Consider the following 14339-nt stretch of genomic DNA (forward strand, 5'->3'; position numbering starts at 1 on the left):
TCTTGGAAACTCTATGCACTTGGATTACTGCACTACCGCAGTTCTGTAGAGAGCGTTCTGCACTATTTCCTCACAGTGGTAACTAAAAAATAATATTTTTTTGAGATTTCATGTTGTTAGTGTCACTGTGCAATATATGTATGCATTATATCTATATGTATGTATGTATGTATATAATAGAGGGAAACATTCCACGTGGGAAAAATATATCTAAAAACAAAGATGATGTAACTTACCAAACGAAAGTGTTGGTATGTTGATAGACACACAAACAAACACAAACACACACACACACAATTCAAGCTTTCGCAACCCACGGTTGCTTCATCAGGAAAGAGGGAAGGAGAGGGAAAGACGAAAGGATGTAGACACTCGAACACACACACATATCCATCCGCACATATACAGACACAAGCGGACATTTGTCTGCTTGTGTCTGTATATGTGCGGATGGATATGTGTGTGTGTACGAGTGTATACCTGTCCTTTTTTCCCCCTAAGGTAAGTCTTTCCGTTCCCGGGATTGGAATGACTCCTTACCCTCTCCCTTAAAACCCACATCCTTTCGTCTTTTCCTCTCCTTCCCTCTTTCCTGATGAGGCAACAGTTTGTTGCGAAAGTTTGAATTTTGTGTGTATGTATGTGTTTCTATCGACCTGCCAGCGCTTTCGTATGGTAAGTCACATCATCTTTGTTTTTATATCTAAAAAGAAAGATGATGAAACTTACCAAACAAAAGCGCTGCCAGCGCTTTTGTTTGGTAAGTTTCATCATCTTTCTTTTTAGATATATTTTTCCCATGTGGAATGTTTCCCTCTATTATATTCATATCATCTTTGTTTTTAAATTTATATATGTATGTATGTATATAAATCGTTTCAGAGAGTACTTTTTTTTTTTTTTTTTGCATTTAATCTCTGTTCCGACAATGACTAACACTTACATTGACATAAACATTTATTGAGTGTGACAACAGTACAAGAAAGTAGGACATAAGGGTGAAGTGTGCCGGCCGAGTTTGCCGAGCGGTTCTATGGTTCTACGCGCTACAGTCTGGAACCGCGCAACCACGACGGTTGCAGGTTCGAATCCTGCCTCGGGCATGGATGTGTGTGATGTCCTTAGGTTAGGTAGGTTTAAGTAGTTCTAAGTTCTAGGGGACTGATGACCTCAGAAGTTAAGTCCCATAGTGCTCGGAGCCATTTAAGGGTGAAGTGTGTTCTCTACATAGTGTTAAATGTTAAGATAAATTTATAGAAGTCTTCAAAAAAGTTACAGAAATGAGTGATAAGCTACACATTTTGCTATTCGCGCATAAACACAAGTTGTCACGACTAAAAGAACTCGTAACAATGGCGAATCCTGGATGCACTAATATGTACAATAAAGGAAAGGCAACCACTCACTTGTAGCTGACCGATGCGTGGCACACAGAAATGTGTGACAGAGAATAGTATATACTAGCTTTCGAGCTCTTGCACTTTCTCTAGAAAAAGCACTCACATTCACACACACCACCATACAGACACCAACACATACACACCCACTGTTTGCACGTGAGGTCTGTTAATGTCGCACACTGACCGTGGTGCCTGGCAGCCGGCAGCAGGTGCGTCCTCTCGGGAAGGCGGCCCACGAAATCTCCGGCCCTGTGGCCGGACCGGGCAGGTGCTCCGGTGACAGAAGCTGGCCCGGAGTGGTGGGGGCCGGGGCTCGGAGGCACCGTCTGTGTCGGCGAGTCAGGCAGCTCGCTGGGAGATACGGCACCGCTCGTCCTGCGGCTGTCACAGAAGCGTACCACATAGAGGTGCACACTATATAGGTAGCTGCTACAAAAATTAACTGCAGCTTAATACAGGGTGTATACGCGGACAAGAAAAAAAAATTCCCGGATTCTTCCAGGTTAAAATTACGCTTTCTCCCGGGTGAAAATACACTTTTTCCCTGTCAAGTGACAGTATACGTTTCCTTGGAACTGTAAAACTTATCAACAAATGAACAAAGTAAGAGCATATGACCTATCAGACCATTTGTGTGATTGGATTGAAGAGTGCCTAGATAACATAGCGCAGCATGTCATTCTCAATGGAGAGAAGTCTTCCGAAGTAAGAGTGATTTCAGGTGTGCCGCAGGGGAGTGTCATTGGACCGTTGCTATTCGCAATATACATAAATGACCTTGTGGATGACATCGGAGGTTGACTGCGGCTTTTTGCGGATGATGCTGTGGTGTATCGAGAGGTTGTAACAATGGAAAATTGTACTGAAATGCAGGAGGATCTGCAGCAAATAGACGCATGGTGCAGGGAATGGCAATTGAATCTCAATGTAGAAAAGTGTAATGTGCTGCGAATACATAGAAAGATAGTTCCCTTATCATTTAACTACAAAATAGCAGGTCAGCAACTGGAAGCAGTTAATTCCATAAATTATCTGCGAGTACGCATTAGGAGTGATTTAAAATGGGATGATCATATAAAGTTGATCGTCGGTAAGGCAGATGCCAGACTGAGATTCATTGGAAGAATCCTAAGGAAATGCAATCCGAAAACAAAGGAAGTAGGTTACAGTACACTTGTTCGCCCACTGCTTGAATATTGCTCACCAGTGTGGGATCCGTACCAGATAGGGTTGATAGAAGAGATAGAGAAGATCCAACAGAGAGCAGCGCATTTCGTTACAGGATCATTTAGTAATCGCGATAGTGTTACGGAGATGATAGATAAACTCCAGTGGAAGACTCTGCAGGAGAGACGCTCAGTAGCTCGTTACTGGCTTTTGTTGAAGTTTCGAGAACATACCTTCACCAAAGAGTCGAGCAGTATATTGCTGCCTCCTACGTATATCTCGCGAAGAGACCATGAGGATAAAATCAGAGATTAGAGCCCACACAGAGGCATACCGACAATCCTTCTTTCCACAAACAATACGAGACTGGAATAGAAGGGAGAACCAATAGAGGTACTCAGGGTACCCTCCGCCACACACTGTCAGGTGTCTTGTACTATAACCATTCAAAGGATTGATCTACATCTACATCGACATCCATACTCCGCAAGCCTGCGGTGTATGGATGTAGATGTAGATGTAGATCAATCCTTTGAATGGTTATAGTACAAAACACGTTTCGGAAAGATCTTTGATGTGCAGCAACATGTGCGCTGCATATTTTCATATTATAAAAGTGCAAATTTAAATTCCACCAAACGCCACATGCTACTTTCTGAAGCATTGAAATCAAAATTGCAATGCGCATTTGTAGCCAGTCATAGTTCGTCACTTGATCTCACCAGCCGATGACAGCAGATCTTCTAGCGTAGGATACGTGATGTAGTCAGCCAATAGCAATATCACTGTTAAGTAGCACGTACACACAAATAGGAAAAATTAATGGTTTAATTTAACATACACAGCGTTACTACAAGAAAAGCAAAGCTTTCACATAAAATATTGTGTCTCGGAGATTAATAAGCTGCAAGAGAAGCTAAGCTTTCGCATATAATGTTGATTTTTTTGCGCGTGTTACACTTTAAGATACAACACAAAAATGTGTCAGTAAAATTTTTAATAAAGACATAAATGTCTGATCTTCTGAGCTCGAAATTTTTCTAAATGTACATCCTCAAAGACTTGATTTTTAAATGAGAGTCAAACTCTCTGTGATTTAAGAAATTCATCGTACATTCTCACGCATAATTCATCTTGCATAAAAGGAAATTTACTTTGAAAGTAACACTTTTCAAACAACCATTCGAAATATTTTCCCGTGACCTGTTAGAAATACGTTCGTTTCAGTAGTTGCCAGAGAGCGCCAGAAACAGGCATCACCGCGCTTGCGCAGCAACGATGATGCAGGAAGCCCATATGTTCGTAGGTGTAAAACATTAAAAGATCTTACCACTGTGTCATAAAAGAAACAAGACATCAGAGGATACTCCAATAACATCGGTTTTCCGTGAACCATACCACAATGTGTAATTTGGCTTAAAGTGCACATTCGAATGTTCAGATTCTGACGTAAATTTTCTTGAGTGCCGGTACTGTATTATCTCATGTTTGGTTCTTTATTATGGCATAATGCCATAAGTGCTAGAAGATGAAAACATGCACTTTTGAAATGCAGCGGACAGTTGAAACTTGCCCATAGTATGGAATTAAACACTTCGTTTCAAATAAATTGACTGCCCCAGCGGAAAAGATTAATAAAAGCCAAATTTCTTTGCAAACCGACAAAAATAACTTCATTGTTCTGCAAGGCGATTAATGACTGACTGTCAGAAAGGTGAAGATAAAACCTGAAACGAGTAACATATTTTAGCCTTCCATAATTATCATCATCATCATCATCATCATCATTTAAGACTGATTATGCCTTTCAGCGTTCAGTCTGGAGCATAGTGCCCTTTATAAAATTCTTCCATAATTATGCGAACGTATTTTAATTCATTCGATAGCTCACGGCCATAGATATCCGTTTTGTTTTTGTTTAATGTGAGAGCAATAAATGAAGAGGAAACAGCAAAATCACTAAACGTAAACACAGGTCACGTGGAGACTCCCCACTAGAACTCAGACTGCTCTGTGAATCAGCCCCGGATCTCCGATATTTCCGAACCGGGGCAATATTTGATAGTGGCGCCCAACCACACGTCTGCAGCGAGAAGCGGGAAAAGGTACTTCTCATACGTGACTCAACTGCAGACGCACAAGGGCTGACCCACAACTGCTTAAACGTATCTAAAGTAAACAGTTGTGACATCACGCTCATCGGAGACAATTTGTTGTTAGGAAGCATTGCATAGTCTTCCCAAAGCATTTGACACACTTTGCAGTTGGCAAACGCTTGTATGAGCACTGTGTTTTGTTGTTGTATATGGCGTATTTCTTTTGCGACTTAAGTTTTATTTTCGTTTTTTGCTGCAGTATTATACTGCAGAAGCGGGATACAGTAATATCCTTTGTTAGAGTATTGGTTCTTACCCGTCAAAATCAGAAAAATTTAACTGAAAACTAAAACAATGAAAAATTCCCGGGTTTTTCCCGGATCTCCCGGGTCGAATACAACCTGTAATAGTAATGAACTTAATCACTTTTGATGGGCCTCGAGTAGTTTAAGAAAGGAAGTGAGGTTTAACTGAGACCCCGACTACAGAAGACCTAACTTAGCAATTGCAGAATATGAACACTGCTCTTCTCCTATGAGATTCTGGTGTGTTCTGTCTCACCTCACTTGGTCCCTATACTTTAGTCAAATGATTTAAAAAATTATGATATCAGACAATTAAAAGTTTCACAGTTCATTTTACATTACAGAAAGTTCTAATAATGGTGAAAATCACATGGAGTGTCAGGTAAAAAGTTCCACTTCTTCCAGTGAAGTATGGAGTTTTCAGCAACCACACCGAAAAAAGGGAAACCATTATTTTTAATCCATCTTTATTGTGGAATGTGGTTCCGTAGATAGATGCCTTGCTACAAATTCAACAGTCCAGTTCATTCTAGGATTTTTCTCAGTTGCTTACCTCATTTTTGAACTTGGGGACTCATGAGTTACGTGAAAAAGGATAATCTGCACACTTTAAACATGATTCTTGCGTCACCCAAAAACTGACTGGGTAAGTCATTTCACAGATAGGAGAAAGGAAACAGCATATCATCTTTAATATTTGATTTAAGGTACTAGTTCTACTTTATCACTAATAATTATTTGCATTCAGCCACTTTAATAGTACTAGATATAATACAACAACACATTTCAAGAGAGAATACACTCATCATCAGATTGTTGACACTCAGTTTGTAGCATTCATTAAATACATTAAATGCCACAAACTGCTATCAATGACCTGAAGATGAGAGGATTGTCTCCTGAAATATGTTATTTGATCATCCAACAATCAATGGGGAAACTGATAGTTTCGTTAGTGGTGAGCAATATAAGACATCCTCTAAAAATTGTTTGCCTTCTCTGAAAACTACCTACCTCAGAACCCCACTCATGAAGAAAATATATTAGATCTAGTGACCATAAATAGAACTGACTTCTTTGAGGATGTTCACATCAAAGCTGGTATTAGCGACTATGGCGCTGTCGTATCAAAAACAATTACCAAAGCACAAAGGATAACTCTCAGGACATGATAAGAGCATGTACGGGAATAATTTAAATGCATTCCACAGATACGTACCCAGTACAACCCACCATGGTACACATATACAGTTACTATAAAGAAATTTCAAAAGAAATGGAGAATACTGCATAATATGTGTGAACAAAGCCCAGGAATATAGAAAGAGCGATGTTGAATGGAACATGTTACGCTGTCAAGAGAACAATTCAACAATCCTTCAGTGACTGCCATAGCAAAATACTGTCAAATGATCTTTCACAAAACCCAAAGAAATTCTAGTTGTATGTAAAAGTTGTTACTGGCACTGAAGTTAACATCCAGTCACTCGTGAATGAGACAGGAACTGACATTGCAGGCAGTGAAGCAAGAGCTGAAATGCTTAACTCTGCTTTCAAATGGTACTTTACATAGGAAATTCCAGGGCAATTGCCCTGATTTAAGAGTTAGTGTCAATAGCGCTGAGAAACAGCTGAAATCATTAAAAATGAACATAGCTCCAGGGTCCAATGGAATCCCTATCAGATTCTATACTGAATTTGGGCTGAGTTAGACCCTCTGATGCCTGTAATCTATCACTGATCCCTCAAACAGAAAACTGTGCCCAATAGTTGGAAGAAAGCACAGGTCACAACTGTCTATACGAAGCGTAGCAGAAGAGATCCAAACTACAATCCAATACCTTGTTATCAAATTTTTGTGGTATCTTAAGAGTATATTCTGAATTCAAACGTAATGAAGTATCTCGAACAGAATGGCCTCCTCCGTCCCAACCAGCGAGGATCACAAAAACATTGATCATGCAAAACGTGACTCACATGTTTCTCACATGACATACTGAAAGTTTTGGATCAAGGGAGTCGGTAGGTGCAGTAGTTCTTAATTAATTACCTTGCAAACAATATTAATAATAAACTAATACTTTTGCAGATGATGCTGCATACACATTCAATCACATCTAAAAAAAATATAAAGGAGAAAGAGAGAGGAAGAAAATGGAGAAGAAGGTATCCTACGACGAGTCACAGCTGGAATCGGTCAACTCATTCAAATACCTGGGTGTAGCACTTTGCAGGGATATGAAATGGAATGATCACATAGGTTCAGTCATGTGTAAAGTAAGTGACAGAGTTCGGTTTATTGGCTGAGACTGCTTACAAACCACTCGTAAGACCCATTCTGGCACATTGTTGATGTGTGTGGGACCTGCGCCAAACAGGACTAACACAGGATATTTAAAGTATACAGAGAAGGGCAGCATGAATGGTCACAGGTATGTTTGTCCTATGGGGGAGTGTCACAAAGATGGTAAAGAAACTGAGCTGGCTGTGTCTTGAAGTTAGATGTAAGAGCACCGTACCTAGTACGTAAGTCACGCTGAACAGTTTTTACTGACTCAGACTGTGCAAAACGTCAAACACAAAATGCTTTCTGTTGTCGCAACACCATTTTTACTAGAACTGAAGTGAGCACACACTGCTGCTACCAAGAGGGAACTGTGTGAAACTTGAGAGTTTGTTCTTCCAACAGTACACCGTTCACACACATATCTTCTCAAATAGCATAATAGTTATGATTTTCTTAAATCAGAGGATTCTTTTTGATAGCAGAGATTAAGTAATTCGTAAAGAAAGGTATGAAAGCAAAGGACATTCATGCTGATTTCCAGAATACACTGGGGGGGGGGGGGGGGGGGGGGGGGGGAGACTCTGCTCCTTCATATTCAACTGTTGCCAAGTGGACAAAGGAATTTAAATTTGGTAGGGAGAGCTTAGATGTTGATCCCCGGAGTGTTCAGCCAAAGATGTGTCACTACTCCAGAAATCATTGCAAAAGTGCACAAAATGGTCATTGAGGATCACCGACAAAGTGCGAATTGCTCATGCTTGCCAGCTATCACCTAAAACCATATTTCACATTTTAACTGAAGAATTGCAAATGAAAAAATTATATGGAAGATGAATGCCGCTAGTCTTCAAGCTAGATCAATGACATGTGCCGTCGCCACGGCAAAATTACACAAACTAAGGTATGAATTGTTGCCACACCCGCCTTATTCACCTGATACTGCTCCATCAGACTCCCATTTCTTCCCAAAACTGAAAACTATTCTTGGTGGACGAAGATTCACTTCAAACGAAAAATTGATAGCTGGAGTTGACAACTATTTTGCAGCCCTGGAGGATACTCATTTTCGAGATGAGATCGAGGGACTGGAACATCGTTGCGCCAAGTGCATTAAGGTACAAGGAGACTACATTGAAACATAAAAAAAGTTTCAGTGATGTAAGTACTTTTTTCTATTACGTTCCGAGAACTTTTTAAACCACCCTCATACAAAGTTTCAAGAACCGGTTTTAAATTATGACTCCAGGAATATACTACAACCTCCTATGTATCACTCACTCAGGGGTTGTTAGGACAAGATTAGATTAATTACAGCACACACAGCGGCATTTAAGCAATAATTCTTTTGCTACTCAATATGTGAACTGAATGGGAAGAAACCATAGTAACTGGTATAGTGGAATGTACCCTCTGCCACGCACTTCACAGTGGTTTGAAGAGTATAGATGTAGATGTAGACTGTGTTGTATCAAGTACTGTTAAAGTGGCTGAATGCAAACAGTTATTCCTGATACGGGTATACCAATTCCAACAAGTCCAGCTGAACATGTAGTATTCGAATAACTTACAGTTTAAGGACAGATTTACTCTTTTCATTGTCCCAGAGGAAAGTTCTCTTGAGGAAACTATAAAATTAATGAACACAGATAAAAAATGTGTTGCATATATAGAGTATAGCATTGAACTTTTTTCCAGACATCACTCTTCATCTTATGGAACACATTTTTGAAATTGTATAAACTGCATCACTTAATTTTTGTCTTATACCCTCCATAATCTCACAAAACACAGTTTTCTTAGGGGCCATCCAATCCCAACAACTAATCATTTTGTCCTTCAGTGCTATTTTACAACAGCAAGATTGTGCAATCGTGGACCACTGTGCCACCGTTCTCAGACTCGTCATATTCACAGAAGCACAGCGAGGTGGAAGGAATCCATTAAATATCTCTTATACGCCGACAACCTTCAGTTATACCTGAGCAAAAGTCTGACAAACCTGTGCACAGCCATCTAGCACGTAAATGCTGACTTACTTGCTTATCAGAGTGGGTGCAGAATAGAGGTCTGAAACTTCACCCATCTAAAATGCAAGCAAATCTGTCAGTGAGACTGAGCACACATCTGCAGTCTGTAAGAAACCTTCAGCATTGTTTCACTCACTACAGAAATATAAAAAAGTATTTCCTTTTGAGTTTAAAAAGAAGCTCTTAGAGACCCTAGTACTCCCCATCTTGGCCATTGTGATGCCATTCCCCAATGACTTCATACAAAAGCTCACGTAGGCTGGAACTGACAATGAATGCTCGTGTACAGGGCACGCAGAATACCGTGGCTGGTAGATGCGCAGATGGCAGGGCGTGCGTGGGGATAGCGGTAGTGGTGGGGGTTACGGACAGCCGCTGTACGTGAAATGCCGAGTGCTGGAGAGCGAGAGTGCCGTTCTTAACTGAAGCCTACGCTCACATTTTCTGTAAATATTAAGTGGGAGACCCTCTAGGGTCACAGTTGCACGGTGACCATTCGAAAGGATCTACTGTCACCTTTGCTTTGGTTAGTACTAATATGAATTTTGCCGAAAATGTAGTGATTTATTTTCACCTGGCTAGTTAACCATTTGTAACTTTCAGAGAAGGGTAATGAGTGGCGAATTTTGATTAAAACCTACACATTTCTCTGGTTGTCATGTTAAAATTTGCTTCTTTTCCCAAAACACAGCAGAGTTTACACAGTCTCGCCTCACTAATATGTCGTGCAAAAGTAATTGGAAAAGAATTCCGAAAAAGTGGTTAGCTTATTAAAAAGCACGTTCTCAGTACAAAATAAATGTGCAATGTCTTCACTTATGCTGTTCCAAAACACATAGCATTTCTCATTTCATCAGCTATCGATGGCCCTTAAAAATTGCATTCTTTGATCCAAAAAATCTGTAGTTAGTGGAAGAACATGACAGATAATGAAGTTTTGCATAATACCCATATGGCAAAATACTCTCCTTTTTGGGCGCTATAACTTGCCACAATCTCATTTCAGTATCTCAAACTGTTTATTACATATGAGGAATGTTGTGAATATTTCACTCAGGCTTTATTCCTGGCACAGCGCGATCAGAAATGAGTGTGCTACGTCAGATCAATTTTCTGGAGATTGGTGACAAATACCTCAAAGCAATTCTAAAGAAAAATTCAATATATAAGCTAAACTTCATACGCTGTAACATATTATGTAATATGCACCAAACACAAACTCGTAGCAACCTCTATTTTTCATTGCAAACTATTTAGAATTTCACACACAGTGTTTTACTTCCACATAAATATCACAACAACTATGACCATGAATGAAATGATGGGCACATCACCATGAACCTGACGTACAAAGCTATTAGTAAAGCAAAAATGAATGTTTTTACCAACTGGTTTGTGTAAAATCGTTTGAGAAAGACTGCAGGGCGTGCACCTCGATTCTGTCATGGCCGACTAGCCGAAAGGTTTCAGACACTGTTGACCAAAAGGTTTGGTTGGGTGTTGTTGGTTGTTTTTGGGGAAGGAGACCAGACAGTGAGGTCATCGGTCTCATCGGATTAGGGAAGGACGGGGAAGGAAGTCGGCCGTGCCCTTTGAAAGGAACCATCCCGGCATTTGCCTGGAGCGATTTAGGGAAATCACGGAAAACCTAAATCAGGATGGCCGGACGCGGGATTGAACCGTCGTCCTCCCGAATGCGAGTCCAGTGTCTAACCACTGCGCCACCTCGCTCGGTGCCAAAAGGTTCCCTTCGAAACAAACAAATGAACTCGCCCAGTGCTTTGGGCGAAGTGCCAGATGTTTGCAACTTCCTGCCGCAATATTTCGGCGCAGAATCTGCTGGCCTATTAGCCAAAAATCAAATGGAAGGTTTTCAAAACAAATGTCTTAGGTTTGACGATAATTAACTAAAAATATGGAGAAATAGTGGAATACTCAGGAGGTGGGATAAAAAGTAGAAAACCAGAAGTCTCCCATTTATATCAGGAGAAGTGGCAAGCGCATTCTTAAAATCTAATATTTAACATATTAACTCATTTGAAAAGTAATCAGAAGTAGTTTAAACCTGTTCTGTACATGAGAGTATGATCCTTAACAGAAACGAGGGTTTACTAGTAGACATTTACAGGAGTACACACACTATTCTAACTTTCGGGACTGATAGTTCCATTCTCAGGCAAGACACAGGTTAAAAAGCAAAGGCAGCCAATGAGACTTTCTTGTGGTGATCCCTCTCATCTTGCAAGCTGCATGAGCTGCCCTTCCTTTCTAACCTTCCCCACCATAGCCACCTTCCCTCCTACTGGTACAACTCATAAGTTCCTAAATATAGTAAACTTAAGTATTTTTGTGTGTGTCTATTGGCAGTACTCAACATTTCTCCTGTAGGTTGGAACTGGCCAGCAATTCTGTCCCACAAGTTCATAATTACCCTTTTTTACTGTATTGTGGAAAATTAATTTATTGCACTCCCCCATTTTCAGCCTGTTCTGCCTCAAAAAACTACAAAAACTACAGTCAGAAGAAAATTTACTACACATTTTAAGAGACATACCTGAAATCACTTATGACAGAGCTGCGGTCATCGTGTATCGAATGCTGCTCGAAGCTGCTCAGTGACCCGAGAGAACTGCATCGAGAAAACATCAGTGGTGTCTCCTCTGCTCCAGCAAAGGTGACGACTTTGTTAGCACATGCACCTGAAAATTATTACTCAGTCAAAGCATTGCCTGTTGCACTCTTTTGCATATCAAACAAATGACCTGTGCAAGAGAAGTTATAACATCATATCTCAACTACGAAACAAAAACCAAAAAATGAAATGAATATTTAAGCAAAATATATAGAATATTGCAAAGCGTGTTGTGAAATTATTTGAACCATATCTCTTGAATCAGAGAACGTGAAGACTTCTTGGAGTGACACAGATGATGAAAAGAATGGTTTTAAATGTGGTGATTTTTGTTTCCTCATTCTTATAACATTTAACTACATCAAAAAATAAACAACTAAAACAAAAACTGAAGATACTAATGATCGCACAAGGTTCCCACAGTAAGAATTGGCCCACTGATGGATGCAACAATAGCTGCTAATGCATTACAATACCCATCCACCTGCTGAACACATATACAGCATATGAATAACACCTCAAGAGTTCCCCATTTCCAAAGAAAGGCCATTCAAGGTGTGGATTACAAAACTTCAAAAAGACTCACAACCAGTTTCAAAGTCGTGATTCGAGTTAAATAAAGTACAGTGTTATCTGGGGGCTGGCTCCTACTATCAGACTCAGCATGACCAGCGTCAAAGCCAAGACAGAATCAAAAAAGGGCAGCTGAGGAATGAGAGTGAGGGCTATTCCAAGGGACTAGGATGATAGCTGTGGACTGCAAGTACTGACTATCCACCTACTTTTTAGATCCTTCAGTTGCTCAACAAATAGTAGACCACAGAATAATACATGTTATTTGCTTCAGACATCAACACTAGATTATTTTCCAAAAGAAGAGGCACATACCTACCGACCAGAATAACTGTAATAGAGAAATCAATCACTCCACTCACTTCCACAGCCACGATAGTCACATCGCACCACTCTTTCCCCACTACTTGAAACACAAAAGCTATACATTTTATGTGAAGCAAGTTGTGTAATGATACAGTGTACCAGTAATCAGCACTGGTGATAATAAATTTCGCAATACATCAGTTTTAATAGAAAATAAATTTAAAACAGTTGTCTGCATCACACGCATAAGTAACTATTTTAATTTGTTTTGTAAAATAGACAGTTGCAGATTTTTTTTTTCACAATACATCAGTTTTTAATAGAAAATAAATTTAAAACAGTTGTCTGCATCACACATACAGGTAGCTATTCTAATTTGTCTTGTAAAATAGACAGTTGCAGATTTCCAGACAGCACGCTCACATGCCTGAAAAAAAAGTTCAGTAGACTAGTCTGTGAAGAAATCCACTGAGAAATACTACTGTAATATAACAAATGTACTTTGTAAAAGATATCTATATTACTAAGCAGCTATCCCAGCACCCAGAATACCGTACCAATTGCAGGTTGCCTCTCTAATGACTTCCAGAGGCAATGAAAATTTGATTTTCTATACTTTTCATAATCACTGACTCAATTTAAAATGCTGCAATAGTCTACTCACTAAGAGGTCTAATCTTACATTAAAAGTTTAACTCAGTAAGACTAGTATTAGTTATAAACTCTATTTTCTTGAGGCATCATCACTGACAGTGAGAGTCATGTATCTGTGGTACCAGTACCAAAGGTGCCTTAAGTACTATCCTCTCCTGTGGATCCTGTTTCCTCTGCAGAAAGTATGGGATGTGTCATTACTCATCAGCTTGACTGCAAGTGGCATTTCAATGGTACCTCTAGGCAATCTGTACAATGTGCATGGGGACTATGGAGGGCTCAGGGTGTTGTACTGATCCCCCTAACCAACAATTTTGAGGTGCTGTCTTTCACTGAAACTGAGCCAGTGGGACTCACTTAACCTGTTTTGGGAAAACTTGTTTTGGTCGGTGTCAACAGGAGGCAAATGCAAAAGAGTAGAGGTCTCTTAATCATCCGCAGTTGAAACTTATGGTGAGCGACGGTACTTCTGAAGGAAATGGTAGCAAGGGGGAGGACAGAATGTCAGGTGCACTCAATGTGTATGCCTGAGGGCCTCATTCAACATGTTGAAGAGCCTGTTCTGGCAGAAACTGAGAGAATGAGGTGCAAGCAACAGCAGATTGAAACTTCCTGGCAGACTAAAACTGTGGGCTGGACCGAGACTCGAACTCGGGACATTTGCATTTCGCAGGAAAGTGCTCTACCGGAAGGTAGGAGACAGGGTACTGGCAGAAGTAAAGCTGTGAGGACGGGGCATGAGTCGTGCTTGGGTAGCTCAGATGGTAGAGCACTTGCCCGCGATGGGCAAAGGTCCCGAGTTCGAGTCTCAGTCCGGCACACAGCTTTAATCTGCCAGGAAGTTTCAGATCAGTGCACACTCCACTACAGAGTGAAAATCTCATTCTGGAAA

General features: G+C 40.3%; 1 protein-coding gene across 1 annotated transcript in view; it reads right to left on the bottom strand.

The window, feature by feature from the left end:
- LOC124552268 (serine-rich adhesin for platelets-like) overlaps nt 1-14339 on the bottom strand; it is an 820531-nt gene that overhangs the window by 121684 nt on the left and 684508 nt on the right. Inside the window, exons 20-21 of the mRNA XM_047126548.1 lie at nt 11837-11981; nt 1585-1781 (exon numbers count right to left, since the gene is read on the bottom strand). Of these exons, the coding sequence (XP_046982504.1) occupies nt 1585-1781; nt 11837-11981 (342 nt within the window). The remainder of the gene's footprint in view (nt 1-1584; nt 1782-11836; nt 11982-14339) is intronic.

This window comes from Schistocerca americana, chromosome 10, assembly GCF_021461395.2.
Source record: "Schistocerca americana isolate TAMUIC-IGC-003095 chromosome 10, iqSchAmer2.1, whole genome shotgun sequence".
Lineage (NCBI taxonomy): Eukaryota > Metazoa > Arthropoda > Insecta > Orthoptera > Acrididae > Schistocerca > Schistocerca americana.